The sequence below is a fragment of the Eubalaena glacialis genome, chromosome 10, assembly GCF_028564815.1.
Source record: "Eubalaena glacialis isolate mEubGla1 chromosome 10, mEubGla1.1.hap2.+ XY, whole genome shotgun sequence".
In the NCBI taxonomy this organism is placed as follows: Eukaryota; Metazoa; Chordata; class Mammalia; order Artiodactyla; family Balaenidae; genus Eubalaena; species Eubalaena glacialis.
The window spans coordinates 96,585,719-96,612,576 of record NC_083725.1 but is presented as its reverse complement, the minus strand read 5'-3'; the positions used below and the strand labels follow the sequence as shown (position 1 = coordinate 96,612,576).

The following is a 26,858-nucleotide window of genomic DNA, read 5'->3' as shown; positions in this document are numbered from 1 at the left end:
TATCAGTAGAGGAGACAGACAACTTATTTTTATCCCTGGTTCTTGGAAGGCTTATTCTGTAGTCAACACAGTTTTCCAGCCAAGAAAATGCATTTTATGTCTGTCTGTCTTGTAACAGTTCTCCAAAGAATTGATTGAAAGTTCTGAACTTTTGACAAGTACCAAGGGAATTTTGTTCTTCGGATGATTTTTCCAGGTACAAAGCAAGACTACACAGGAGATCAAGGTCTCCTTTGGTCTGTATCCTCGGGGCTCCCTGCAGCCACAGAGACCACATAAAAAGCAGAAAGCCTACTGTGCCCTGTGCTAATGGCTGAGGAAAATCCCCCCAGCAGTGTCTTCCTACCTTCCCCTGTGCGGTTCCCCCATAGTTCTAAGTCCTCCTGGATTCGCATTCTGGCTCCCCTTTCCATGTGTTTGGAACCTGGCTCCCTGCGGGCTGCTTTGTGACTAGGATCCCACTAGAAGCTATTGCTCAAAACTGTTACCTAGTTCCAAGTTTCCTAGTTCCAAGTTCTGTGGCAGTGGCCGTGAGGGGCCCAGTCTGGCGCCCAAGGACACCATCTTTTGGGATCCCTGTCCTCTGGCTAGAAAGGAGATCAGGCACTCAGAACTGCAGGCAGTCGTTATAAATAGCTCTCAGGTCTCTGAGGTGGAAGGAGCCTGGATGTGAGAATAGAATAGGCCACTCTTTGGGCTCAGAGGTTTGGTTGTAAGAGTAGAAGGGAAGGTGACCACCGTTTTCTCAAAGTTCCAGTCCTAATGTCCCTGGGCAGGGGGCGAGGGGGTGGGTCAGGGCCATTCTTTCTAGCAAACCCAGTGGAGAATGAGCCCGGGTGAGACCCACTGTGTGCTGGACCCTCCTTGTGCATGTGCATCCATCCAGAGGGGGAAGATCAACCTCAAGGGGTAGCACTAGAGGGGTGACAAGTCAAAGGGGCAGGCTGCAGCTGGAGGAACAGGTCAGGGGTCGCAGGCTTCGCACTGGTGGGGGCATGAGGAACAACAGGCCAAAGCCACCCACCCTCGTTGGAGGCCCTTGTCCTGTGACGGCAAGTCAGCCTCAGGGCAGAGCGAATGTGCCAATCTCTCCATTCCTGCCGACAATGCTGGGTTCCACCGCAAGGTGCCCCTTCCACCGCACGGTGCTGACCCTGCGAGTACTGCTCCGGGCACAACAAGTGTCTAAGTCTGCATGCATCTACAAATAACTTTACGTCCTGGTGCACAAAGTAGAATCTTCCAGCGGATAGTTCTTATTTAGTTGAAAACAGAGGGCACTGTAATTGAAGACTGACTCCATGGTGAAAACCCAGTGCTTATCTTGATCTGTCAGTTCACCAGGAGTTACTGATGGAGCAACACTGAGGCTTCCAGGGCCTGGGAATCATAGAAGGTTCAAGCTGGAATGAGCAGGAGACCACACCTCTTACCTTAACACAGGGAGATACCGGAAGGGAAGCCCGGAGAGGTGAACTGACTTGTCCAAAATCACATAGCCAGTTAAGGGTGCTATCTCGCAATTCTGAGCTAAGGGTGGCGTGATGCAGAGGGCAGGGGTTTGGAGTCAGACAAAACTGGATCTGATTCACTTTGTTGTACAGCAGAAACTAACACAACATTGTAAAACAACTATACTCCAATTAAAAAAAAACAAAAACAAACAAACAAAAAACTGGAGTTGAAGCCTGGCTTGATCTTTACCAGCTGCTTGACCTCGAGTAACTTACCTTCTCTGTGTCTGTTTTCTGGTTAGGTGATGAAAGTAACAGAATCACACCCCCATTTCAAAGGCTGTTTAGAAGACTCATTTTATATGTTACTATGACATTTGGCACATAGTGGGTACTCAATAAATGATATTCTCTTCCTTTTGAGACAAGATAATATTTTGATATAGTAATTGTAGTAACCAAGACTTTGCCACCACGGTTCCTTGAATCCAGGGCCCTTCCCCTGCCCCAAGCAGTGAGGGCATCGCACCTTCCTGCCCCAGGGAAGGAAGGCCACCCCCACTAAAGATGGCCCAAGAGCCAACCCTTACTGGCATTTCAAAAGTCCAAGCTATTGAATTGCAAGAATTTAGGATTTTGAATATCAAAAACCTAAGCCCTTAGAGCACTCAAGACTGAAGGCTGATGCCAAAACAAGAGATTTGGAAGAAGTGAGGTACTTTTAGACCACTCTGCCCTCTAAACACCCTTAGGTTAGGAAGAAGAGGAGCGCTTAGATGCTGATCTAAGGTCTGGAGAAGCCGGCTCTGTGTCCCGCCTCAATCTGGGAGCACAGGGGGATGGGGAGGTGGAGGAGAGAATAAATATAAGGAAGATGCTAGAGAGGGGAGAGGGGCAAGGGGGTGTGTGTGTGCGCGCGTGCACGTGAAAGAGAGAGGGGGAGAGGGGAGAGGCAGAGAGAGAGGGAGAGAGAAGGCTCAAGCATGGGAGGAGGGGAAGGAGGGATCTGGAGAGAGCTTGTGAGCAGGAGGACCAGGATACAGCTGTGCTCTACCTGCACTAACACCTGCAGACTAGATGGAAACAAGCACCTCTCTGGGACATCAGCCAGAGTCATTAGATGAGAGCAAACTGGGACCAAGTACTGAAGCCTCCTCCCCACCCTGACCATGCTTTGCACCATTTAGCTCCCCCTCCCCCTGCCCCCACGCACACTAAGCTTTAATCAGAGATGGGGAGGGAAACCCTGAACTGAGACTGAGCCTTTGGCGCTAGAAGATTACAGGAAAATAAACTGATATGTCTTGCACGCCTGAGTTTGTGAGCTGAGATACATACTCCTTCTCCTACCTCCCTCTCTCCCTTTCCACACAGCCTTCCTGTACAAACTGGTTCTTACTCACTCGAATGATTAAGCTTAGAGGGGTATGCATTTGCCAGACGCTGGGTACTCTGTCGGTTTTCAAGGGGGGCTTCCTTGGGGCAGTCCAAAGGCAAAGAGCCCCAGCCCAGGCTGTCCCAGGTAATACAGAGCGACCTACCTTCGTGGACTCCTGGGAGCTGGGCAACGCTCCATTGTCTGGCTGCTAGCATAACTGATGCCATCTTGGACCCGTTCAGTTCCTCCTGTCCTTCCACTGACCCTACCCAAGACTGTACTGCGTGGTAAATCACTTCTCTGCCGTCAAGGGCTTTGTAGTTAATAGATATTATTTAATGACCATTAGGTCCAGGGGGCCTCTGTGCTCTGTTACTCTCCAAACAATGATAAAGACCTTCATGATGTAGTCCCCGCACCCACAAGACTAATTACCCACCATAAGTCTTGACGTAGGAATGCACTCCCTGTCTCCAAGCACGTACCCCCATACCCCAGGTTAACTGTAAAATTGTCCCAGTGGCCCCTCTGTGGTGTGGAGTGCAGCTGTGAATGCTTCTGGATCGCCATCTGCTCCATCCTACCCTGTATGTAAGTTACCCTATAATACACTGATCCATTGATTATATGGAGCCACCTGCCTCATTTTTCAGTCTCCAGATACCTTCTCGGTTTGGTGGGTTCCCTCCATCCTTGAGCACCCATCAACACTGCTTGGGGTAGACCCTCTCCCATTGTTCCACCTTCAGCAAGCTGCCAATGACTTCTGTGCAATAACTGACATTGAATTCCCATTCCTCCTCCCCCCTTCCTTTCCCACCCCACCAAACTGGGCCAGATGGGAGCTCAGAACAGATTCAAATTTGATTTGGAGAAACACAAGAAATGCAACATTTCTTGAAGCCAAGTGTTGGGGTGGATGCAAACTCCTGCCTGATATGCCTGCATATCTCATCATTAATGAAGGTTTCAGAAGGGGTTTTTTGGTTTTGTTTTGCTTTGTTTTTGAGGGGAGAGGAGGAAAACGGGCTGTAATATTCTCATTTCCATCCTGATGGAGATGTCTCTCCTACAAGGGGCAATGATAGGAATGGACAAAATCCCATCAAACTGGATAAGCTTCCTTATAAGATCACACTCTGAAGTTTAGGAGATTTGAGTTCTCATCAGAGGCTAGGACATCCTCTGGCTCACCTGGCCAGAGGGTGGAAAGAGCATGGGCTTTGAAGTTAGAGAGCCCTGAGTTCTAACCCCATTCTGCCCTTTAGAGCTGTGTCACCTTGGGCAAGGTTCTTCACTTCTCCAGGCCTCAGTTTCCCATGGAGCACACGGGGATAGTAATGTTGACTTCATAGGGTGGGTGTTAGATCAGAAGAGACAGTAGCACTTAGCTTAATGTCCTGTATACGGGGAGCGCAAGAGAGGGCAGCTGGTATTGTGCTATTATTATTACTATTAGTTGCATCTGTAAGGCCTCTAGTGGGGAAGACGCTTTCACCCTGATCCTTTCTCGGAATCCCCGACACCAACAGGAAGGCTGTAGGATGTTTTCATTCCTCTTGGCACAGACTCATTACGGCTGCTAGCAAAATTGGATTGGTCATTAGGTGTCAAGTCCAATTTCCTCCCAGATTCAAGGGGTAAAATATGATCAAGGGTCTCCTGAACTGCAGTGCAGAAATCCCCAGCTGCCAGCAGTAACCTTCTCCACGATGTAAATGCCATCAGCCTGGCCGAGTGCATTTAGAACCACCAGCTTCCCACTATCCTACAGCAGAGCTCAGAGTGCTTCCTTTTTGGAAGCTGAAAAGTAATCACAGTTATCATTCTAAATTGCCACCCTGTCCGTTGATTTCCACATTATCATAGCACAGAGGGCTTGGCAAGAACTTGGGTTAAGAATCATCACTGCTACTGTGTATTGCTAGCCATTTCTCTTTTCATTAAAATAAGGACCTCATTTTTTGTTGGCAAAAGGAAACCTTAATAACAGAAGAACTGCCTTTGATGTTGTTCAGTTTGACGGCCCATCTCTCTGCTGTGTCATTTCTCAGTCCATTTCCATTTTTTGGTGGCTTCATTTATTTAAGCATATGATGCTAATGTTTCTGCCCTTCCTGGCACAACTGCCAACCCTGAATTATAACAAACAGAACCATCCAAGTTTTCATATTCCCACAATGACATTTTTAGATGGTTTTGTTAAATTGAGGCATATGGTTGTGGGTTGTGGCATCTTCTTGCCTGTCATTGGAAGACTCAACCCGGTTATTTAAGTTTTTCTCTCTGAAACCCAGATCTCTTCACAGATTCCCAGAATCTGGCCTCCAGCTAGAGGGGCCCAGTCGTTCCTGAGAATCATCTTTAAGCAGAAGTGAAGCTTCCCTGAGCACAGAGCACGCTCTTAAAAGAATGTAACAGAGTAGAAGGAAAAGAAGATGTAATCTCAGAACTGTCAGGGAAAGGGAGATAACTAGTGGAACCCAGGGAAAAGAAGAGAATATTTTTATAACAATGACTACCATTTATCTAGTAATTTGATGTGCTAGGCTCCATAGGAAGCACTCTGATTAACATCCGCTAACATGTGTTAGGTGCTTACTAAATGCCAGGACCGAGCTGAGCATTTTACACGAATTATCATCCCTTCCTCACTGCAGCCCTCTTCTCACCACCGTTCTATGGCCGAGGGATCTGAGACTCAGAGTTACGATCACTGGCTAAGGTCATTCAGCTGGCGAGTGCCATTCCACTCTGGGCTGAGGGAAAATTCGGGGACATGGTCAATGTCTGGAATCAGGAAGAATGAGCCAATGACACTGAAGTCAGTGTGGATCAGTATAGAATGGATACAGGTAACTCTCCCCAGGGGACAGCCACTTTAAGAGGTAGGTATAAATGTGGTAAGATTAGAGTGTTTTCTAAACCTCAGTGAGTAAATCCCTTCTTTCCCCATAAAGAAGAGTACCAATTTAATGGGCAATTAGTTAAGAAAACTGTAATTGTGGAAACTATAATACGACTGTCATGGGAAAGTATTTTAAAGTAACAGATTGGCCAGGCTCAGTGAGCATTTTTCTAACTCTTTCTGAAAAAAGGATATTTGGAATTTCATCTGATGGGAGCATGGCCAGTGGTGGCCCCAGAGTTGCTGACACTCTTCTGGAAGGCAGTGCTTCTTGAACAGATTCAGAAAAGTTCCGTGATGGCAGAGGCAAACTCCTATTCCTGAGATCTGGGCATCGCCCCAAAGTCTTCTATTTCAACTTAAACATTATATTAAGAATTTTGCATTTTATTCTACCCATATCTCAGAAAATGGGATGCGAAAAAAGATGTCCCACATTCACTCTATTTCCTTTATTGACTATGCTGTCTGGGTTTGCATATTACAGACTGAGGAAGATGACTCCAATATCAACCAGTTCTTCTTCTGAAAATGTTGTACTTCCCCTGAATTGGCTTTTACTTAACGAAAGACCATTAACAGGAAAGACCAGGAAACAAGTATTCTGGCCCACCTGATCATTCAGCATCTCACTGCAGGTTTGTAAGTTAATATTCTTTTTTTTTTTTAAATTTTTTTAAAATTAAATTAATTCATTAATTTATTTATTATTTTTGGCTGTGTTGGGTCTTCGTTTCTGTGCGAGGGCTTTCTCTAGTTGTGGCAAGCGGGGGCCACTCTTCATCGCAGTGCGCGGGCCTCTCACTATCGCGGCCTCTCTTGTTGCGGAGCACAGGCTCCAGACGCGCAGGCTCAGTAGCTGTGGCTCACAGGCCCAGTTGCCCCGCGGCATGTGGGATCTTCCCAGACCAGGGCTCGAACCCGTGTCCCCTGCATTGGCAGGCAGATTCTCAACCACTGCGCCACCAGGGAAGCCCTGTAAGTTAATATTCTTAATAATAAAGTAGTTTTTGTGAGTTTAATCAGCATGATCTGATCACCCTGGAGTGAACAGACAAAATAGAAATTCTGCACCTGCCGACTTAAGGACAAACCCTTGCAGTGATGATGACCGCACTCAAGCACAAGTGTCCCTGCCCCAAAGGCTCAGTTTGAAATAAACTTTGGTCTCTCCTGACAGAGTTTTATCAACAGGGAAAGGCTGGGCCAGAGACTGACATTCAAAGAGAGGGCACCGACAGAAAGAGAGACTGAGGGGATTAGGAGAAGTGTGAAGGGGAGACATCTCAGGGACCTGGTCAGGAGGAATCTGGAGCAAAGAATAAGGAAATTCACAATAGTGTGTAGATTAGGTAGTTACATAGCATAACAGCAGTTTATTAAGTGCCACTGTAGTGTGTGCTTTGGGGAGGTGGTGGTTGGAGTTATCAAAAGGCTCCACAAGCCCATAGGTATCCCGAATAGTCTACTGAAAATGAAAGAAATAATACGATGGAAAGACAATGTAACAGCACAAGGCAGGTTGAGAACATGGGCTCTGTCACCAGATGGCCTGGCTTTGGGTCCTGGCTCTGCCCCTTCCTGGCTGTGTGACTTGAACAAGCTGTGTAACCTCAGTTTCCTCATCTGTAAAATAGGGATAAAACTAGTAAACTAGTACCTGTCTCAGAGACTTGTAGTAAGGACCAAATAAATGAGTTAACATACGCATGACACTTAGATCAGTACCTAGTAACAGTGAAGCACTCTATAGATGTTAGCTTTTATTGGGTAATTACATATCACAACAACAATTTATAAAGCTCTATTAATGAGTAACCCTTGGGGATAGGGCATGAAGTATTACCAGGGTGGAATCTATACATATACAAAGCATTGTCTATTACGGTCTGTGGCTTATAAAACTATGTCTGTCTTTTTAAAAAGATATCTGTAGATGCTATGGTGATGAACTAATTACACGCAAACTAATTAAAATGGTTGTTTAAATCATGGAAGCTTTTAGTCATTGGATGCTTTCTCAGATACTGAAATACAGTTACTACTTAATGAGATAATCATGGCTGAAACTTCTATGGCATTTACTGGGTGCCTGGCATTTTTCTAGTACCTCATGTATACCAACTTGGTTAATCTTTACAACCACCCTAGGATATCAGTTATTTTTCTTACCTGTTTACTTTACCTGTAGAAAATTTAAGTCCCCAAGTTACAAAGTCAGCTGGGATTCAAAGTCAAGGCACCCTCCTCCAAAGCCTCTGCTGGGAGCCACCAGGCTACACGGGCCCCTAACATGGGGCTCTGCAACACGTTCTGACATTTAAACCAGGGCCTTTAAACGTGGGGTTGTAGAAGACAACTCGTGCATGAAGAGCGAGGTCAGCCCTTCACAGGAGGGATAAAAAAGGGAAGTCATTCTAAAACATATTACGGTCGGACATAAGGGCTTCCTGTGTGTCTGTGTCCACAGGACTAAAAGGCTTAGGCTTGGATCCTGGGTGGAGGACGTGTGAAAGCCCAGCAAAGTTCGTTTCCAAATCCCAAGGCGGCTCATCAGGAAAGTTCCCGCTCTGAAACCCCTGTCGGAACACCCTGGCCGGGGCTGACCTGAGGAGGGCAGGCACGCGGAGGGATGTCTGACTTACCGGCCGGGGCAGACTGTACTGGTACATTTCGGGGCGGTAGGTCGGCACCCACTGCACCCCAGCCCGGGGCCGCGTCATGGTCCCAGGAGCGCTGGTCACCACCTCGGAGTAGGGCAGGTGCTGGGCGGAGCCATAGGCCTCTGGGTGTCGGCTCTGGCCTGCGTGTCCTGCGGATGCCAGGCTGAAGGCCTCCTCCAGTAGCATGTGCATCTGTTGCCGGACCTCGTCGATGGAGGGCTGCGAGCTCAGCGTGGAGGTCTCCGAGTGGCCTTTCACCTGCCTCGACCGGGCGTAGCCCCGGGGCTCATTCACTCTGTCAATGTTGGTTTCCTCTATGATTTCAGGCTCAGTCTGTGGGACCAAACAAATGCCCATCGATTTGTTAATGAACTTTCCTTCCCATTAATGATGTCTGTAATTTACTCTAAAACGTTCTGTTTAGGCGCGTGTTATTAGGCATGTGTGCTCATTTATATTAGACCCTAGGCGCCCTCTCCAGGCATTCACACTACAGGGGTAGTCAGCTAGCATTATATCAGTGAGGCCACACTATCTATGTGAAAACACACAACTATCTCTGTGAACTTCAGTTTTCTGGACCTTAAGGAATGCATCAGGCTTTGCTAATTAGCATAATGAGGATGAGAAATGGCTTTTCATTGATGACATGAGTGGTATCCTCTAAAGCCTTTCAGAGACATTCTCCACCCTTAGGCCTTTTACGTAAAAGAATCTAGAGCATCTTGTAGTCTACACTCCAGGGGCTGGTGTTCTAGACCATAGACTAACCCCCTAAATGGTCCTGTGCCCCAGCCATTGAGGGAATTGCTGGTTGCCTGATGCCAGTTATCAGAGAGAATAACAAAACCAGACCTCAAAGCGTAGTGCCCCCTGAGTCAGGAGCTCTGGGGTCAGGGCCCAGCAATCGGTGCCTTAACAAGCCCTCTAGGAGATTCTGATGGCTGCTCAAGTTTGAGACCCACTGCTTTAGAATGTTCTTCTGCCTTCTTCCAGTGAACCTTCCATTCAGGGAGCAGTTGCAGTACTCAGATGGGCAGAGAGCTAGGACTTGATCAGCTTCCAGAGCAGGTTGCCTGGACTGTCTTATGTTTGCCTGCTAATGAATGCTTATTTAATAAGTCTGCATGTGTGGCAGATTTTGGTCTGAGACTTGCTTTTGTGATAATATGATAGTGAGGTTGCAGAGACTAGTTAACCCACGTCCACTTCAAGTATGTCCATGGCTACCACTATCTGCTAAAAGAACCTGAGGGTTCTGCGTGAATAAACTGGCATAGATCAGTTTGCCACCCTGCTCTCCATCCATGACACAAGAAACAGCTGTCACTTTAGGCAAGTTAGACAATACAGATAAGCAAGAGGGAAAAAAAATCAAAAAAGTCCATTTACATTTGGCGTAGTTATTCCATTCCTAAACCTATCTGATTTTGTGTGTACACTCCTCTTCCGTGCACACATGCCCCTTTAAAAAGATTTATGTATTTATATCCTGGTTCTGGGTGCTTATAATTATTTTACATAGAGTGAATATTCTCCTACCTGGGTTTCACAGCTTAACTGCTGTGTGACTTTGAGCAATGTCTTAGCTTAGGTTGCCCCAAAAAGCAGAACCTGAGACGTACATTTATATACAGATAATTCATTTTGGAAAAGAATTCCTGGGGACTGGGGGCCTAGAATGAGTAAACTGGGGAAGGAAGAAAAGCCAGTCAAGGGTGCGGTACTGAGTTAATGATTGCTGTGGGCCACAGAGGTTTAATCCCTCTGGGGACCCTCTGAGGAATGAGTCAATGACCCTCCAGAGACTGTCCTTGCACTCTGAGATCTGTGCAGGAGCCAGGTGGGCAGAATGGGGTCCCACAGGTGTCCCACAGAAGAGTGCAGAGAAGCCTCAGGGCAAAGCCAAGAGATGAGGAACTGTTAGGGTAACACAGTCAAGCTGCTACCGTGCAGGGCGGATGCTGCTGCAACGACCAGATCTAAAAGGCGATGCGAGAAGGTAAAAGGGCAGAAAAGATGTTCCAACCAGGACAGTTACTTAACTTTTTGATGTTTCAGTTTCCTCATCTGTAAAATGAGGATAATAATAAGACCTGCCTCAAAGGGTTTTTTAAGGACTGAACAAGATGATAGAGGTAAAGAGTTTAGAACAGCAGCACATGGTAAAAACACAGTAATAGTAGCTTTTGTTGCTATCATAATTGTCATTATTATTACTTTTATTCATTCAACCACACGTTATTTCTCACAGATAAAGCACCCGGACATATAGGAATGAGCACAGCAAGAAAATGTCATCAGGGAACCCATTCATTAAAGGGACCCCTTCCCTCCTTAAAATCTAGATGTGGAAGGTCAGAACAACATTATTTTTCATGTTTTAAACATTTATGTACTTTTCTTTGATATTAATACACGTGCATTAGAGAAGAAATAAAAAATACAGAAAGCATGAAAAAAGAAATTAGACATTTCCTGTAATCTTATCACACAGAATTAGGGCTTGGCTATAGTTCAAGATCAAAAGACAAGATTCTCTGTGGACCTGCAAGTCTAGATTTATCAATGTACATCAACAGTAATTCAGAATACTATTTTTGTATTAACGCATGCAAGAATAGATTATGGAGTAGAGTGCAAAATTACCTTCATAATAATAAACAAGAACTCAAAGACATTTCATGCCTGGGTGTATGCCCCCAGACCCTGGGCTGGGGACGCCCCGGGGCCCTTATGCATCGGGGTTCTTTAGGGAAAGCCTTGAAATCGCTCCCCAGGAAACGTGCTCCCAGTGATACCTTCTAGGGTAGTGAATGCAACTTCTGAAAAAAATTTTCTTACAACGCTTAGAACATTCTGAATGGAATTTCAGAGCCGGAAGGGACTTTAGGAGACCATTTAATTCAAGCCCCATTTTACGGATGAGAAACTCAAGGCCAGAGCGGTTAAGTGACTTACCCAATGTCCACCAGAGGTGGCAATGGCAGAGCCTTGCTCTCCCAGCTCCTGTCCCTTGCACATCTTGCCGCACCCCGTTACCTCTCACAGTTCCCTGTCAATGCTGGTTGCTACCCACACACGGCCCTTCCTCCTCACATCCCCAGTCTCCCGGATAAATAATGGATGCCTAGTGCTAAACTACTCCCAGGTGGAAGATTAATGGTGCTGAGGAGGGCTATGATTTTTCCCACACCTGAGCTGGGCTATGCATTTCCAGTCATACTGGTGGATCGATTATTATGTGAATTTATAGTTGTGACTTCAGCAGGGCAAGAATATATTTCTTAGCAACAACTTCCTACTCACCCGTTCTCCCAGGAGCCCTGGGGTGGGGCTGTACTGAGTTCGGGGAGGGGTTCTCTGAGTAAGGCTCAGGGAAGATACTATCTTGGCTGGGGAGGGGGAGACATTCTCCAGAATCCCATTGCATCTACCCCGTAACACCCCAACGGAAATCAACCTGCGCTTCCCCCTGCCCCGAGTTTTCAGTTTGCGTGGGCAGGGGGCTCCCTTTAACTGGAGGGCCAGAGTCATAACCCAAGTATGACCTCAACAGGTCGGTGCTAAAGAGCTCCTCTTTTCCCACTCTTCTCACTTGCTATTTTAGCCTCCTGATATCTATAGATGGAAACAAGATGAGCTCTCATTATATCCTGGGATTTCCCCTCTTCACACTTGATTTGCTTATTTAATCTTGAGCAAGTCTGGATGCTCTCTGAGCCCATTTCACTTGTCTCTCATGAACTTAGCACAAGACACCTGGCATTCAAGAAAGCTTTGTGAAATTGAACCAAAATAAAAAATTCTGTCAATTGCCCATGGAGTAGAAAGAATTTGAGGTTAAGATAAAGAGTCCTCATTCCCTAACAGATTTCCCCCAACACTGCAGAGCCACAGGCGAGCCACGCGAATTCCCTACGCCTCAGGCTCCTCACCTGAAAAACGGGAGTGTTAACCATGGTCTGGGGAAGTCCCTTCTGGTTCTCACATTTACTGTGATTTAGGTTGATTTCTTGGACGCTATCTGCTCTAAGAGAGCCCAGATTCCTCCTACAATCATCGTGCCTGGGGGGAATCTGATGTCCACTCATAAGGGGTATCCCTCCCCCCGCTCTGTATCACCTCCTTCCCTACCTCAAAATATCAATATATGAGTAGTGATAAGTTTGTTCTTTTACTTAACAGATAATCATTGATTTCAACCCTGTGCTTGGCCCTGGGTTGGGATCTGCAGATACAACATAAATAGGATAGTGTCCCAGCCCTCAAAGAGCTCCCAGTCTATAGAAGGAAGCAAATAACAACAACAATAATAACAGCAGCTAACATTTACTAATAGCTTATGTGCTAGACACTGTTATAAGTGCTTTATATAGATCCATTTTTTCCTTACAGTAATCTATGAGGCAACAACTATGCCTATCCTTATTTTACAGATGAAGACATTGAGGCATTGAAAGATCAAATATGTTGCCCATAATTGATGGAGCTGCATTTTGAACCCAGAGAGCCTGATTCCCAGCACCCAAGCTCTTACTCACCACATACATAAACAGGTCCATTACCATACCACAGATATTGGCTCTGGCAGAGGGACGAACAGATATCTGTGACCAGGAGGACAGACTATAAAATAATAATTGAGGAAATCTACCTTATTGATTACTATAAGGATGTAAAGCATCAATATGCAAATATCAAGCGCTTAGAAGAGGGTCTGGCAGACACTCCCATATTATCTCCTCCTCCCCACAGGCTGGGGGTTCCTTTAAGGCTGGGTCAGTGTCATTTTGTTATATCCACCGCCTCCAATTCAGAGCTCAGCCCAAAGCTGAAGCAAGTAATTGCCTGTTAAGCAAAAGAACTGAACAGAGCAGGTGCTCAAAGTTACTTGAGGACCTGTGATATGCTAGCCCTGTGCTGGGTTTTCCACTTGTGGTCCCTCACCAATCCCTGAGGGCCGTATGGTTGTACCCATTTTCCAGATAAGGCATATGTGTCAACTGGCCTAACCTGCTCCAAGTCCTTCTTCCTAACCTGTACAATTTTGAAAATACCTTTTGCTTTTATTTGACAAAAAGAGGGAGACAGGCACAAAGACACATCTCCCAGTGTTGACTGATGGCTGGCTTGGGTACAAATGTCAGTGGCGTATCTGGGACAGAGAATATATTTTTAAACCTCCTTAACTTGGAGTTTATCATACTAGCCTCTCCAACCTCATACTCCAGAGAAGCACTGGGGAACTTTTTTTTTAAAACGATTTTTATAAATTGATCAAGATATACTTCAATAAAACTTCTAAAAAATTAATCAGGGAATGTCTGTTCATGGCAGAAAATTAGAAAACACAGATAAGCGAAAGGAAGAAAATTAAAATCCATTCTAATCCTACCACCAGAAATAACTAATGTTAACATTTTGACCTTTGTGCATGCCCTTCCAGATGTTTTCTATGCATATGAAATAAGATGAAGATTATGAATGGTGGCACATTACCGACACTCTCCTCTCTACTCCCCCACCTCACCCATCACTCCACCCCAGGCAGCTACAAAGAATGCTGACTTGGCCCACGTCAGTTTCTCCCTCCTCCTCTTCCAAGGAAAGTTCACCACTTGCCACAAGATTCTCTGGCTTTTGTGATGGAGAATAGGAAGTGGGGGAGGGCAATGAAGCAGAAGGGGAGTGGGCGGCAGGATTTTTTTAGTGGGATTTTGGAGAGAAATGCAAAAGCAGCAATAAAGCATGTGAATGGGAAAGGAATTAAGGAAGTTGAAAAAGTATTACTGGGCATGATAGTTTTCTTGTATCAATATATGAAAATATGAGTAAAGAAGTAGAAGTATTTAAAATCTACTTTTGTCGCCATAATTCTTTTGAGTTTAGATACTTTCTCAGAGCCATCTGGGTCATGATTTTATAAACAGAATAATCACACACATATATATTTTATAAATATATATAAATTGAATGTAAAAAATATATAAAAATCCTCCTATATATATGAATATATATGGATTTATATACATATATAATGGAATTATACATATTTGGAAATCTTTTATACAATATTACAAATAAATATCTGTCAATAAAAATATGTATTTATAGGAAATAACCTTAAAAGAGTTAATAGCATACTGCTATATCGAGTTTTCAACCTACTTTTAAAATATTTATTTATTTATTTATTTATTTTAATTTATTTACTTATTTTTGGCTACATTGGGTCTTCGTTGCTGCGCGCGGGCTTTCTCTAGCTGCGGCGAGTGGGGGCTACTCTTTGCTGCAGTGCGCAGGCTTCTCATTGTGGTGGCTTCTCTTGTTGCAGAGCATGGGCTCTAGGCGTGCAGTCTTCAGCAGTTGTGGCACATGGGCTCAGTAGTTGTGGCTTGCGGGCTCTACAGCGCAGGCTCAGTAGTTGTGGCGCACAGGCTTAGTTGCTCCGCGGCATGTGGGATCTTCCCGGACCAGGGCTCGAACCCTTGTCCCCTGCATTGGCAGGTGGATTCTTAACCACTGCGCCACCAGGGAAGTCCCTACAACCTATTTTTAACTATCCACTATTTTAGGTGGTTTCCCAATATTTTACCATATAAACAAAGCTGAAATATGTATATTGTGATTAAAATTTCGCATAGAACCATAAATTTAGCCTTAGGTCAAATTCCTAGAAGTAGAATTACTGGGTTAGAGGAAACGCCCATATTTAAGATTTTGGATACTTATGGTGTAAGTGAGCTAGGCTGAGACCTGGGAATCTTTGCTGCAGTGCTTGCACCTGGACAAACATCTCCAGCAACAGAATACAAAGAAACTATAAGGGACTAAAAATAACTGCACACGTGCAGTTGGGGCAAATGATGAACAATAAGATACAAAAAGGACACAAACCATTTCTGAGGTGCCTGGAGCAAAAGCAGGGTACTGCGGATGATCCCTGCACATGGCACCACCAACGGGGTGGGCAGGCCACCTAAGCTACGCCTCCTGCCTGACCCATTAGATCCGCCCTCACCCTCACCCCATTTAAGGAACCAGCTCACCACCCCCCCACCTCAGGGAGTGAGCAAGGGCACGTGTTTCTTGTTTTCACGCCCTCCTGCTGTAGCACGAGTCCCAAGAAAGCCTTGCCTGAATTCCTAGTCTGGTCTCTTATCAATTTCTATTGATTAAAGAGACCAAAGACCTGAGCTGGTAATCTAAGTATCCTCAGCAGCAAAGGCCACAGGAATTTGAAGAAATTAAGGTCATTTCTTCTCCGTACCTGAACACATGGGCCTCTGGGCTTGAGCTTTATGGTGCCCACCGGCCAGAGTAAACATCTGCAATCCTTTCAACGTTGTTTAAAAGAGCACACCTGTCTCGCACACCTAGGAAGGCCCACACAGTGGCTAAGTATTCATGTGCCTTCAGCTTCTCTTTGACACACCACGGGAACAAACTTGAAGGAAATTATAGCCCTGCTAGGAACCCTAATTATCTTCTTTCTGGAAAATATTCCATCATATTGCCTGGTCCTAGAACACATTCTGTAGCCCTAAGACTTTATCAAAATTAAAAACCAGCTTTTTTTTTTTTTTATCAGACAAGTAATGAAAAGACAAGCCACCAACCAGGAGAAATATTAGGATTTGTATCCAAAATATATAAGGAATTCCTACAGATAAATAACAAAATGACAACGTCATTTAAAAATTGGGCAAAAGGCTTGAATAGACACCTCATTAAGTAAGGTACATAAATGTTCAATAAATGTACGAAGAAGTGCTCAACATCATGAGTAATTAGGGAAATTATATCATTTGACATTCACTGGAATGGCTAAAATTAAAAAGATTAATCACAAATGTTGGTGAGATTGAGGAGTAGGATTAGAACTGTCACAATGCTGATGGGAAGGTAAACAGCACAAATAGTTTGTAAACCTGTTTGTAGTTTCTTAAAAAGTCAAACATACACCTACATTGGGACCCAGAAATTCCACTCCTACATCTTTATCCAAGATAAATAAAAACATATTGTCTTAGTCTGCTCAGGTGGCTAGAATAAAATAACACAAACTGGGTGGCTTATAAACAACAGAAATTGATTTCTCACAGTCCTGGAGGTTGGAAGTCCAAGGGTGCCAGCGTGATTGGGTGAGGGCCCTCTTCCAGGATTCACACTCCTCACTGTATCCTCACATAGAGGAAGGGGCGAGGTTGCTTTGGGGGAATCTCTTTTATAAGGGCGCTAATCCCATTCATGGATTCCACACTCACGACCTGATCGCCTCCCCAAGGCCCCACCTCCTAATACCAACAAATGGGGGTTAGACTTTCAAAGTTTGAATTTTAGGGGGACACACACATTTAGACTACAGTACATATGTTCACAAAACATATATGCAAAAATGTTTACAGCAGTTGTTTTCTAGTAGCTCCAAACTGGAAACAACCCAAATGTCCAACAATAGGATGATGGATAAATAGTGGTATATTCATACAATGGAATAGTACTCAGTAACAAAAAAATAAACTACTGATACATGCAAAAACATAGAAAATTTTGAGCAAGAGAAGTCAGACAGGGCTTCCCTGGTGGCGCAGTGGTTGAGAATCTGCCTGCCAATGCAGGGGACACGGGTTCGAGCCCTGATCTGGGAAGATCCCACATGCCGCGGAGCAACTGGGCCCGTGAGCCACAATTACTGAGCCTGCGCGTCTGGAGCCTGTGCTCCACAACAAGAGAGGCCGTGATAGTGAGAGGCCCGCGCACCGTGATGAAGAGTGGCCCCCGCTTGCCACAACTAGAGAAAGCCCTCGCACAGAAACGAAGACCCAACACAGCCATAAATAAAATAAATAAATAAATAAATAAATTTAAATAGCACTTGGCAAAACAAAGAGAGGGAAGAAAAATATAGTTATAAAAAAAAAAAGAGAAGTCATACACAAAAGAGTACATACTGAATAATTCCATTTATATGAAGTTCAAGAACAGGTAAAACTATGATAGTAGATATCAGAAAAGTGGTTGCCATTTGAGGTCGTGGTGGTAAAGACTGACTGAAAGGAGAAATGAGGCAATTTTCCGGAGGTGATGAAAATGTTCTACATTTTGATTGCACTGGTGGTTACAAGGGTATATACATTTGTCAAAGTCCATCCAATTGTACACTAAAGACCCGTACACGTTATCATATATAAATTTGGCTTAATGAAACAAACAACATGGGTTGGCATCATAGCTGGTTTGATGGGGATGGTAGGGAAGGCCTCTCTGAAGAGGTGACATTTATGGAGACCTGAAGGAAAATGGGGTGGCCATGTGACGATCATAGGAAAGCTTATGAAAAGTCCTGAGATGGGGAAAAGCTTACAGTATTTGAGGAAGAGAAAAGTAACTGTCATGGGCTGAATTGTGTCCCCACCCCTACCCTGACCCCACAAATTCCTATGTTGAAGTCCTAACTGTGACTTTATTTGGTGATAGGGTCTTTACAGAGATAAGTTAAAATGAGGTCATTAGAGTGGGCCCTAATTCAGTATGACTGGCATCCTTATAGGAAGAGGAAATTTGGACACAGACATGTAAAGAGGGAAGGCAATGTGAAGACAGGGAGAAGACGGCCAGCTAGAAGCCAAGGAGAGAGACCTGGAACAGATCCTTCCCTCACGGCTCTCAAAAGGAAGCCACCCTGCCAACACCTTGATCTCAGGCTTCCAGCCTCCAGAGCTATGAGAAAATAAATGTCAGTTGTTTTAAGTCATCAGGTCTGTGGTACTTTGTGATGGCAGTCCGAGCTGACTAATAAATACATGGACCATGTGGCTGAAGCTCCAACTGTCAGGAGATGGGGCTGGAGAGGCAGGCAGGGGCCAGATCATGTAGGGTCTTGAAGGCCATGGTAAGAAGGCTGGACTGTCTTCAAAGGGCAATGGGAAAGTGTTGAAGAAATTTAAGCAGGGTTGAAATGTGATTGGAATTTATGGGAGGTCAGTTAGAAGGCTTTTGCAATAATCCAGGCAAGAAGAGATATGGCAGGGGCTTGGATTAGGGTGGTCATGGACAAAGACGATGCAGCTGAGTTCAAGATGCATTTTGGAAGAGGGCTGATAGGACTTGCAGATAGTGACAAGTGGGGATATAGGGAAGGAGTCAGAGCTGAGACCCTTTACCAAGAAAGGGCATCTTGCTACATGGTCTCCTTGATGTTCTCTGAGCTCCTCAAGCACGCATCTTCCTCTGGGCCCTTCAACTTGCTATACCTTCTGCCCAGAATGCTCTTCCCCTGGGGGTCAGCCTGGCTGGCTTCCTCACTTCACGTCCCTGTTCAAAAGTCACTTCCCCAGAGAGCCCTACTTTGGTCAACCTATGAAGAGCACCTCCTGATATTCTATATTTTCTACGTTCTTCTATATTCTATATTCAATATTCCATCGCCTTGCCCTGCTTTATGTCCCTCCACAGCGTTTCTGACATTGTGCTGTATATCTATGGGCTTACGTGTTTGTTATCTGTTTCCCTTGCTGGAATATAAGTGTCATGAGGGCAGGGACTTTGTCATGTGTCCTGTTGCATCCCAGAATGGCAAATAGTAGAACTTTAATAAATGCTTATTGAATGAATGAATGGATGGAAATTAATCTTAAAAGAAGCCTGGAGAATTTCTGCTCAAAAGTCTTTAACAGTAAAAGACAATTCCAAATGTCTAAAATGAATTAGGCAGTCTTATCTAGAATGGAATTGAAGAGGAAGGATGAAGGACTCTGGAAGCCATTTATTCTAGAATTTCTTGAGTTATGAGCCCCAAAGTGGACAGATGTCTTACAAGGTCATACTTTCCAGGACACACAAGTGTATGCAACAGCACTTTGCCCCACCCAGGCACTTCATTTCTGAAGCACAAAAATTTGAAGTTTCTCTCTAAAATTTTCCCCAAAGCCCTGATTGTCAACTCAGTGCCAATCACAGCTCCATCTAACATGGAGAACAGATTGTGAGCAAATTCTGCATCTTCACAGCAAGAGCCCCAAGATCGAGTGTGGGTTACATCTCTGGGCCATATGGCCATGATGAACTGATCTGGCTCCATGACCATCTTTCTCTCCACCAACAGGGTCCCTTGGGCAACACAAAACTACTGCTTCTCTCCGTTCAATGTCTGCTCTGGCTATTACAGCCCCACTGCAAGTGCTGCTTGTCACTGAGTAAGCAGAGACATTTACAAAGCCACTTGTGGAAACCAAAGTTCAGGGAGTTTTCACTTCCCCTGTGAGGAGAAGAGCTATCACGACACAGGGTCAGCTTCCTCCTGAGCCTACATCTCAAAACCTTCTCTGACAATAGAGGGAGATTGGTATCCCTCAGAACAGGTAGGAGGGTTCAATATAATGGTTAATGATTTCTCTTCTGCAACAGGTTGTACAAAAAGAATTTGTTAAAAATCTCAGCAAAATTTCAAGTTTCACTCTGATTGCCTTCCAAAGGATGACCCACAATCACTTCCAAGCTACAGGGACATGAAAACAGCATGCTATTTCTGTCTCAGGTGAGTAGAAAAAACCTTACAGGGTCTCTCACAGATTTCTAAAGAGAGAGGGACATTCTTTTTCTTTCTCATCTTCCAAAGAGTGACCCAGAATTACACTGAAATTATGGGGATGGACAATCAAGGGTAAAAGAAGGTGTCCAATGTCCTCAGCAAATGGACAAGTCTCAGCTTTACTCACTGCTCCCAAAGCAAAACATCTTCTTCCTGAAGCAGGCGTCTCAGGAACCGGCTCCATCCTCTTCTCTTTCTCCCCCATGACCTGCTGCCCTCCACAGAGCAGTGGAAATTCAATTACTGAGCAAGTCACATTTACCAAGTTATAACCACTGGCAACCCCGGGTTTGGCAAAGCGTGCTCTTAGAGGTCACCTTTGGAAGTCTGGCCTGTGTCGGGGCAACGGGGGGAAGGTCTCAGGCACCCTTTACAAAGCCCTTCTCCAGCCCCATCATGCTGGAGAAAGGCACTCTTTGAGGAATGCAATCCTCTCTTTAGTGTGTACAATTCTGATCACCATTGTGTGAGTTTTTCCCCACACATCCAGTTCTTGGACATCAGCTGGGCATCCTACAGTTCAACTCAATTCTGATTCTACCTGGAGAGAGCATCAGATTCCACAGGTTAAGAGCTCAGTTCCACCAGACTGCCCCTCACCCCACCCCACCAGCCACTTCAGATGCCAGTCGCAAGTCCAGGTTGTCACCTGTGCTTCTGACCAATCAGCTATAGATTGGAGTTTCCAACGACTCCCTCCTCAGGTTCGGCTGTAATGGCTCAGAGAACTCAGAGAAACATTTTATGTACTAGATTTCTGGTTTATTATTAAAAGATATAAATCAAGAACAGCCAGATGGAAGAGAGGCATAGGGCAAGTTATGGGGAAGGGCAAGGAGTTTCCATGCTCTCTAAGGGTGCCACTCTCCCCAATCTCCACGTGTTCAACAACCCGGAAGCTCTCCAAACTCAGTCCTTTTAGGTTTTTAATGGAGGCTTCATTACCTAGGCACTCAATCTCTAGCCCCTCTTCCCTTCCTGGAGGTCAGGGGGTGGGAGTGGGACTGAAAGTTCCAACCCTTAATCACATGGTGGGCTCCACTGGCAACCAGTCCCCATCCTTCGGTGCTTTCTAAGTCACCTCATTAACATAAAGGACATTTAATGCTCCCATCACTCAGGAAATCCCAAGGGGTTTTGGAGCTCCAGGCCAGCAACAAGGACTAAGACCAAATGATCTATTTCTTATTATAAATCACAATATCACAGTGGGTGAGACAATTCACAGCAGTCCTGTGATGTCTAAACTGCTAGAATGGAAAAGAAACAGAAAAAAGAGTATCCCTCTCTCTCTCATGGAATCTGTTAGCCACAGGTACAACAGCTAATGTCCACTGTGCATCTTCTAGGTGCTTTACCTGCATTAATTCATTTAATCCTCACAACAACCCTATAAGGCAGGTTCAACCTGCATGCCCATTTTCCAGGTGGAGAAACTAGCCCAGCTTCACACTGCCAGTGTCTAGCCAAGCTGGTGAACCCAGCTTAGCTCCAGAGGCCATGAGCATAACCATTACACAGTACTGATTGTGAATGTTGAGAACAATACATGAGCCAGAGTCAACTAATGACTAATACCTTTTAAAAAATCAACCTGAAAGTAAACACACAAGAATGGCTTTCTCTCGTGGGAAGCTATTTTGCTTTTTGCTCTTGAGACGAGTCATCACCTGCTTCTTCTCATCTTCTTAGCTGAGTTGGCCCTGCAGGCAGCAAGGGGACTCCGAGGCTCAATGTTGAGAGCCGACACGAATCCGTAGCCAAACAGGCTCTCCCTGCCACCAACTCAAATCTGCTCTTCCTCCTCCCAGCTCTTGAAAAAGCCAGACAGACTCACAAAATCCCTCTTGGTCACTCCGCCTCCAAAACACAACCTAGCCAGGACTCCCCAAGCCCACAGGGAGAAATGGTCATGGGCTTATCGCCATGCCGATCTTTCCCTTTATGGACGGTCAACCAAAGATGTGTCTGTCCCACAGCTGAGACTGGAGGGAAAAGTGACATGGAGGACTGTGCTGGTTTTGCCCCTTAAAAGGCCCAAAGATTGGGCTTCCCTGGTGGCGCAGTGGTTGAGAGTCTGCCTGCTAATGCAGGGGACATGGGTTCGAGCCCTGGTCTGGGAAGATCCCACATGCTGCAGAGCAACTGGGCCCGTGAGCCACAATTACTGAGCCTGCGTGTCTGGAGCCTATGCTCCGCAACAAGAGAGGCCCGCGCACCGCGATGAAGAGTGGCCCCCGCTTGCCACAACTAGAGAAAGCCCTCGCACAGAAACGAAGACCCAACACAGCCATAAATAAAAAAATTAAAAAAAAAAAAAAAAAAAAAAGCCCAAAGATTGATGTTCCTCAAGTCGCAGGTACTGTGATGGCCTCCAAAGATTAATGTTCCTCAAGTCGCAGGTACTGTGATGGCCTCAGCAAGTGGCGGGGGGCCGGCAGGGACTAAGCCTGTCCCAGCTCTGCTGCTGAGGTCTGACTGGGTTAAATCAATCAGTATAAGCCCCCTCCTCCCCACGCCCCATTGATACAGGGGTGGGGTGGGCACTTGACCTACGGTGGCTCAGTTAGAGTAAAACCCATAAGCTTCGTTTCATGGCTGGGAAAAGAGATATTCTCTCTTGCGTTGGCCAACGCGGTATGTAGACACGAGGCCTGAGGCTGCTGCAGCCATTCCCTACAGGAGAGAATCAACCTGTAGATGAACCCAAAGCATGAGGGGGACAGCACTGCATAATGCAGAGAAAAGGAACGGGAGCGTCAATCAGACCAGGCCCGGATTTACTGTACCCAATACATGCCCTTAATGAGTAGAGACAGTCTGAGCTGGGTTCAGTTTTCTGTTATTTTAGCCAAAGCATCCTAACTGATAACCACCCTTTAGACTGAACTTCAAACAGTAACATGCATTTGTCTACAGTGTTGATAAGCCAATCAAATCAACTGTTTATCTGGCTCAGAGCTAAATCTGCCCCATATTTTCAAGTCTCAGCTCCGGAGTCACTTCTGGTTGACACTTGTTTGTTCATTTGCTCAAAAAATAGAGACACGGCATCTAATATGCGCTGGTTCTTATTCTGAGTGCTGAGGCTCCCAGGATGAATAAGACATGATTCCTGTCCTTGAGGAGGGCAGTGGGGGAAATAATATATATAAACCCACAGAGGGAGAATGGGGAGTAAGGGCTTTGATTGGGGTGAGTCCCAGGTGCTACTGGAACACAAAGGACGGCATTTAAGTCAGACCACAGACGTGGGGTCGAGGAAAAGATTCTCGGGGAGATGATGTTTAACCGAGTTCTGAAAGCATTGCCTGAAGAGGCAGTTCTCAACTGGGAACAGGTTTGCCCCCAGGGTACACTCAGCAATGTCTGGAGGCATTTTTTGGCTCTCACAACTGGGAGGTGCTACTGGCAGCTGGTGGGTAGAGGCCAGGGGTGCTGCTAACCGTCGTACAATGCACAGGACAGTCCTCCGTACAAAGAATTATCCAGCCCCAAATATCAATAGTGCTGAAGTTGAGAAACCTTGGCCTGCACTAAGCCGGAGGGAAGGGATGTCCTGAGCAGAGGAATGAGCACATGCAAAGACGCAGAGATGTGAAATCACAGGGCAAGTCTGGGAAGGACGTGTAGGGCCGGAGCCAAGGGGTGGATTCGGAGAAGCAGCATCAGCCAGAAGGGCATGCCCAGGCCAGCCAGAAGGGCATGCCCAGGCCAGCCAGAAGGGCATGCCCAGGCCAGCCAGAGCAGATGGTCCTGAGCCAGAAGCTTAGAGTTTGAGTCTTATGCCCAAGCCCTGAGGAGCTACTGAAGGATTTTAAACAAGGGTATGTGTTTTAGAAGGCTTCCTCTGGCAGCCATGGGACAGACAGGAAGAGACCTTCAGGAAGACTTCCTGTTCCCATCCAAGTTCACTGGCACAACCGGCCGCATGTGTCTCTACCTGTCTCCTCCGCTAGTCTGCAAAAGCACCTCGGGGCAAGCACTAGTTAATCTACCTTTCTCTTCTCCATAGAGCCTCACACAGGTAGTCACATGTGGGGCTTAGATGCCAATGGCAGCAGAGAAGGGAAAAATCATGTAGTTAAACCATTGAAATGTCCTTAAATCATCCACATGGTACAGCATGCATGGCCTGTGTGTACCATCTTACAGAACAATATGTAAAAAGAAACAGATCACCTGTAACGCATGATATGAACAGAATATAGACAAAAGCTATTTTTTGGGGCAATATTTAAATTTCTTTCCTTTGTCTTACAGGGTCTATATTACTGAATTTGCTTATGTTAAATGCAATATGATGCAGTGGTTCCACTGCACGTGAGAAATGTTTGCTAGAGGAAATGAAGGGGTAGCAACTACCAAGGGGTGTTCTCATTTGTCCCCTGGCCTTCGGCTCCTGCAGGAATTCAAGGGCCACAGTGGGCCAAGGAACACCAGGGTTGGGAGGAAGTAGCATGGGGTGGATGGTGCTATGCTGCTCAGGACTCTAGGGCTCCTTCCCGAACTGCTAGGCACGCCGCCAGCCCTCAGGTGTCAACTGGGAATCGCCCTCGCTCTCCCCGGGCATTAGTGGGAACCGGCAGTGGCAACTCTCTCGCTGGGAATTGTCCTTGGCTAAAGAGAGCTGCCTCTCCCAAGGACACCTAGGGACTGGCCAGTGCTAGAGGATAAGAGCCCAGATGCTTCTCGAAAACCCGGGACAGCTCTTCAGGGCCATGTGAGCTACAGAGCTCCCCGTGGGGTCAGCTGAGGCCTTGTAGTTCCTGTACCATAGCCCGACCTTTAACTCTGTCCAATCCTGCTTCCTTCCCTTCCCCTACAGGTGTCCATACCAAGAGCACGCTGGGGACGCTGGCCTGCAGTAAGTGGCTGCCCTAGTCAAGAGGCTAAGAGGTCTCAGAGCTCAGAAGAGGCAGGATGAGTAGGCGGGTACCAAGAGCAGGAGCAGGCAGCGTCCAGAGCACAGGGAACCAGAGGGAACAGGCAGGCAGATGGCACTTGCGTGCTCACTAAGGAAGGAAAGCTGTTTGTCTCCTGCCCAGTGGGAACCTGCCTGCACGGGAGGGAAAGTTCAGCAGGGGAGGCCTGGCACCAAGTGGGGTCACTAGGCGGTCCTGAAACCTGGCCTTCCACCCCCAAAATCTGCAAACAAGAATCTACTTCCTGCTCTCCGCCTGCCAAGAGGTCTCCATCTTTATGGGATTAACAAGCATCTTTGCGGGCAGCCACGAGCCCGCTGAGGTCTGGACTACACCAAAAGGCTCACGTCACCACCAAACACCTCCACCTCTGCCTCAGCCTCAACCAGGGAGCCTGATCTCCCATTATCAGATATTTCCCTGGGATTAAAGGCCCCTGTTAAAACACAATGTACTATAAGTTAACTTGAGATAACATATCAAGCCAGGCTTATTAGCAGCTTAAACTAGCTGGCAGAGGCAGGAGAAAGAAATGAAAGGCTGAGATGGGAGACATCTGTAAGGCAGTTCTAGGTGGGATGCTTAGGAGGTGATGGTGTTGGGGTCAGGGCCAACACAGGGCACCTAGTTCAGAGGGCAATGGCACGTTGCTTCTGGTAAAGGACAAAACCCCCAAATCCAACCATCTGCTTCCCAATGAAAGCAAAAGTTGGTTGTACCCTTAACTGGGCACATCACGCAGTGCCAGGCCATCCTTGTGCTTTGCCTTGGTCTCTAACTATCATGCCAAAGCCATAAGACGCTGGGGGAGGGAGAGGAGAGGTGAGCAGGAGAGACTCCCATTAATAATAGGATTTACAAGTTTAATGAGAAGGCCCCAGACGTGCTGTATGCTATCTCAGGCAGTCAGGGGCCTTCCAGATCATATTTCATTTCCCCGAAAATGGAAGCCGTCAGAACAACTGTTCCAATCCCTTGGCCTCCTTCCAGTAACCACTGTTCACCTGGAACAAAGGAAACTGGCTTCATTGTCAGCCGAGAGAGACGCCAGCAAGATAAACAGTCCATCACACACAATACAGTGTGCCCAGCCTGCAGCCTGGGTGGGGACTGAGCTCTGAACGGTGTTTCCATCTTCCTCTTTGCTATGCTTTCCTCCACTAGTTCCCCCAAATGCTTCCCAAATATTGCTCTGCCTGGTAATTCTCTATCTTGCTTTTACCCCGTGCCATGGTAGGAATGTTGGACCAGGCCTTGGCAACCTCTTTGCTACACACTTTCCTGGAGCTCGAAGGCCAACAGCTAACATGCACTTGGGGCCCTCCAGGAGGAACTGGCTGTGACTGAGACTTAGGTTCTGTCAATTAAATGCACTAGTGTGTGGTTTGGACCAAGGGAATGAGGCAGAGCCCATCTTTCTGCTGGTCAGCAGTTCCAGGGCAGCCCACTTCCCTCACCTTCTTGCTTGGGGCACAAGCAGTGGCCCCTCTGCAGGGCCAGCCCTGTGGTTTTGTTCTCAGTCTTTCCTGGAACACTCCTCCAGCCCTCTGATAATTTTGGGAGCACCTAATTCCTTACAGTCCCTTTTTGTCTGTTTAAAATGGCTCGATGTTTTCTGTTTTCTGCAGCTGAACCTTGCCTGATGTAGCATCCCTTTTTGTAGGTTTACAAACTCTTCAGTTTAAAATCATCTGGTTTCCACTAACATGTCAAAACATTTCCCCCAAGGTTGTAATAGTGCTGGTGATGGCTACATCAGAGCCTTCGACATCACCTCTACTGAGACGCATCAATGGATCAATCATCCTTCTTAACATTTTCACTCACTGCCCACATGTTTGTTAAGGTCTGAGCACCGCCAGGGTGTGGAATTCCGGACAAGGTGCTGGAGAGAAACTAAGGGAAATGCTTGTAAAGCTCTCTACTTCTGGGAG

The 26,858-nt window shown here is 46.1% G+C and overlaps 1 protein-coding gene across 1 annotated transcript in view; it reads right to left on the bottom strand.

Moving 5' to 3' along the window:
* The window catches only part of KIAA1549L (KIAA1549 like), a 294,252-nt gene that overhangs the window by 20,062 nt on the left and 247,332 nt on the right, over window positions 1-26,858 (bottom strand). The window contains exon 20 of the mRNA XM_061203754.1: window positions 8,386-8,736. Coding sequence (XP_061059737.1) covers window positions 8,386-8,736 — 351 coding nt within the window. The remainder of the gene's footprint in view (window positions 1-8,385; window positions 8,737-26,858) is intronic.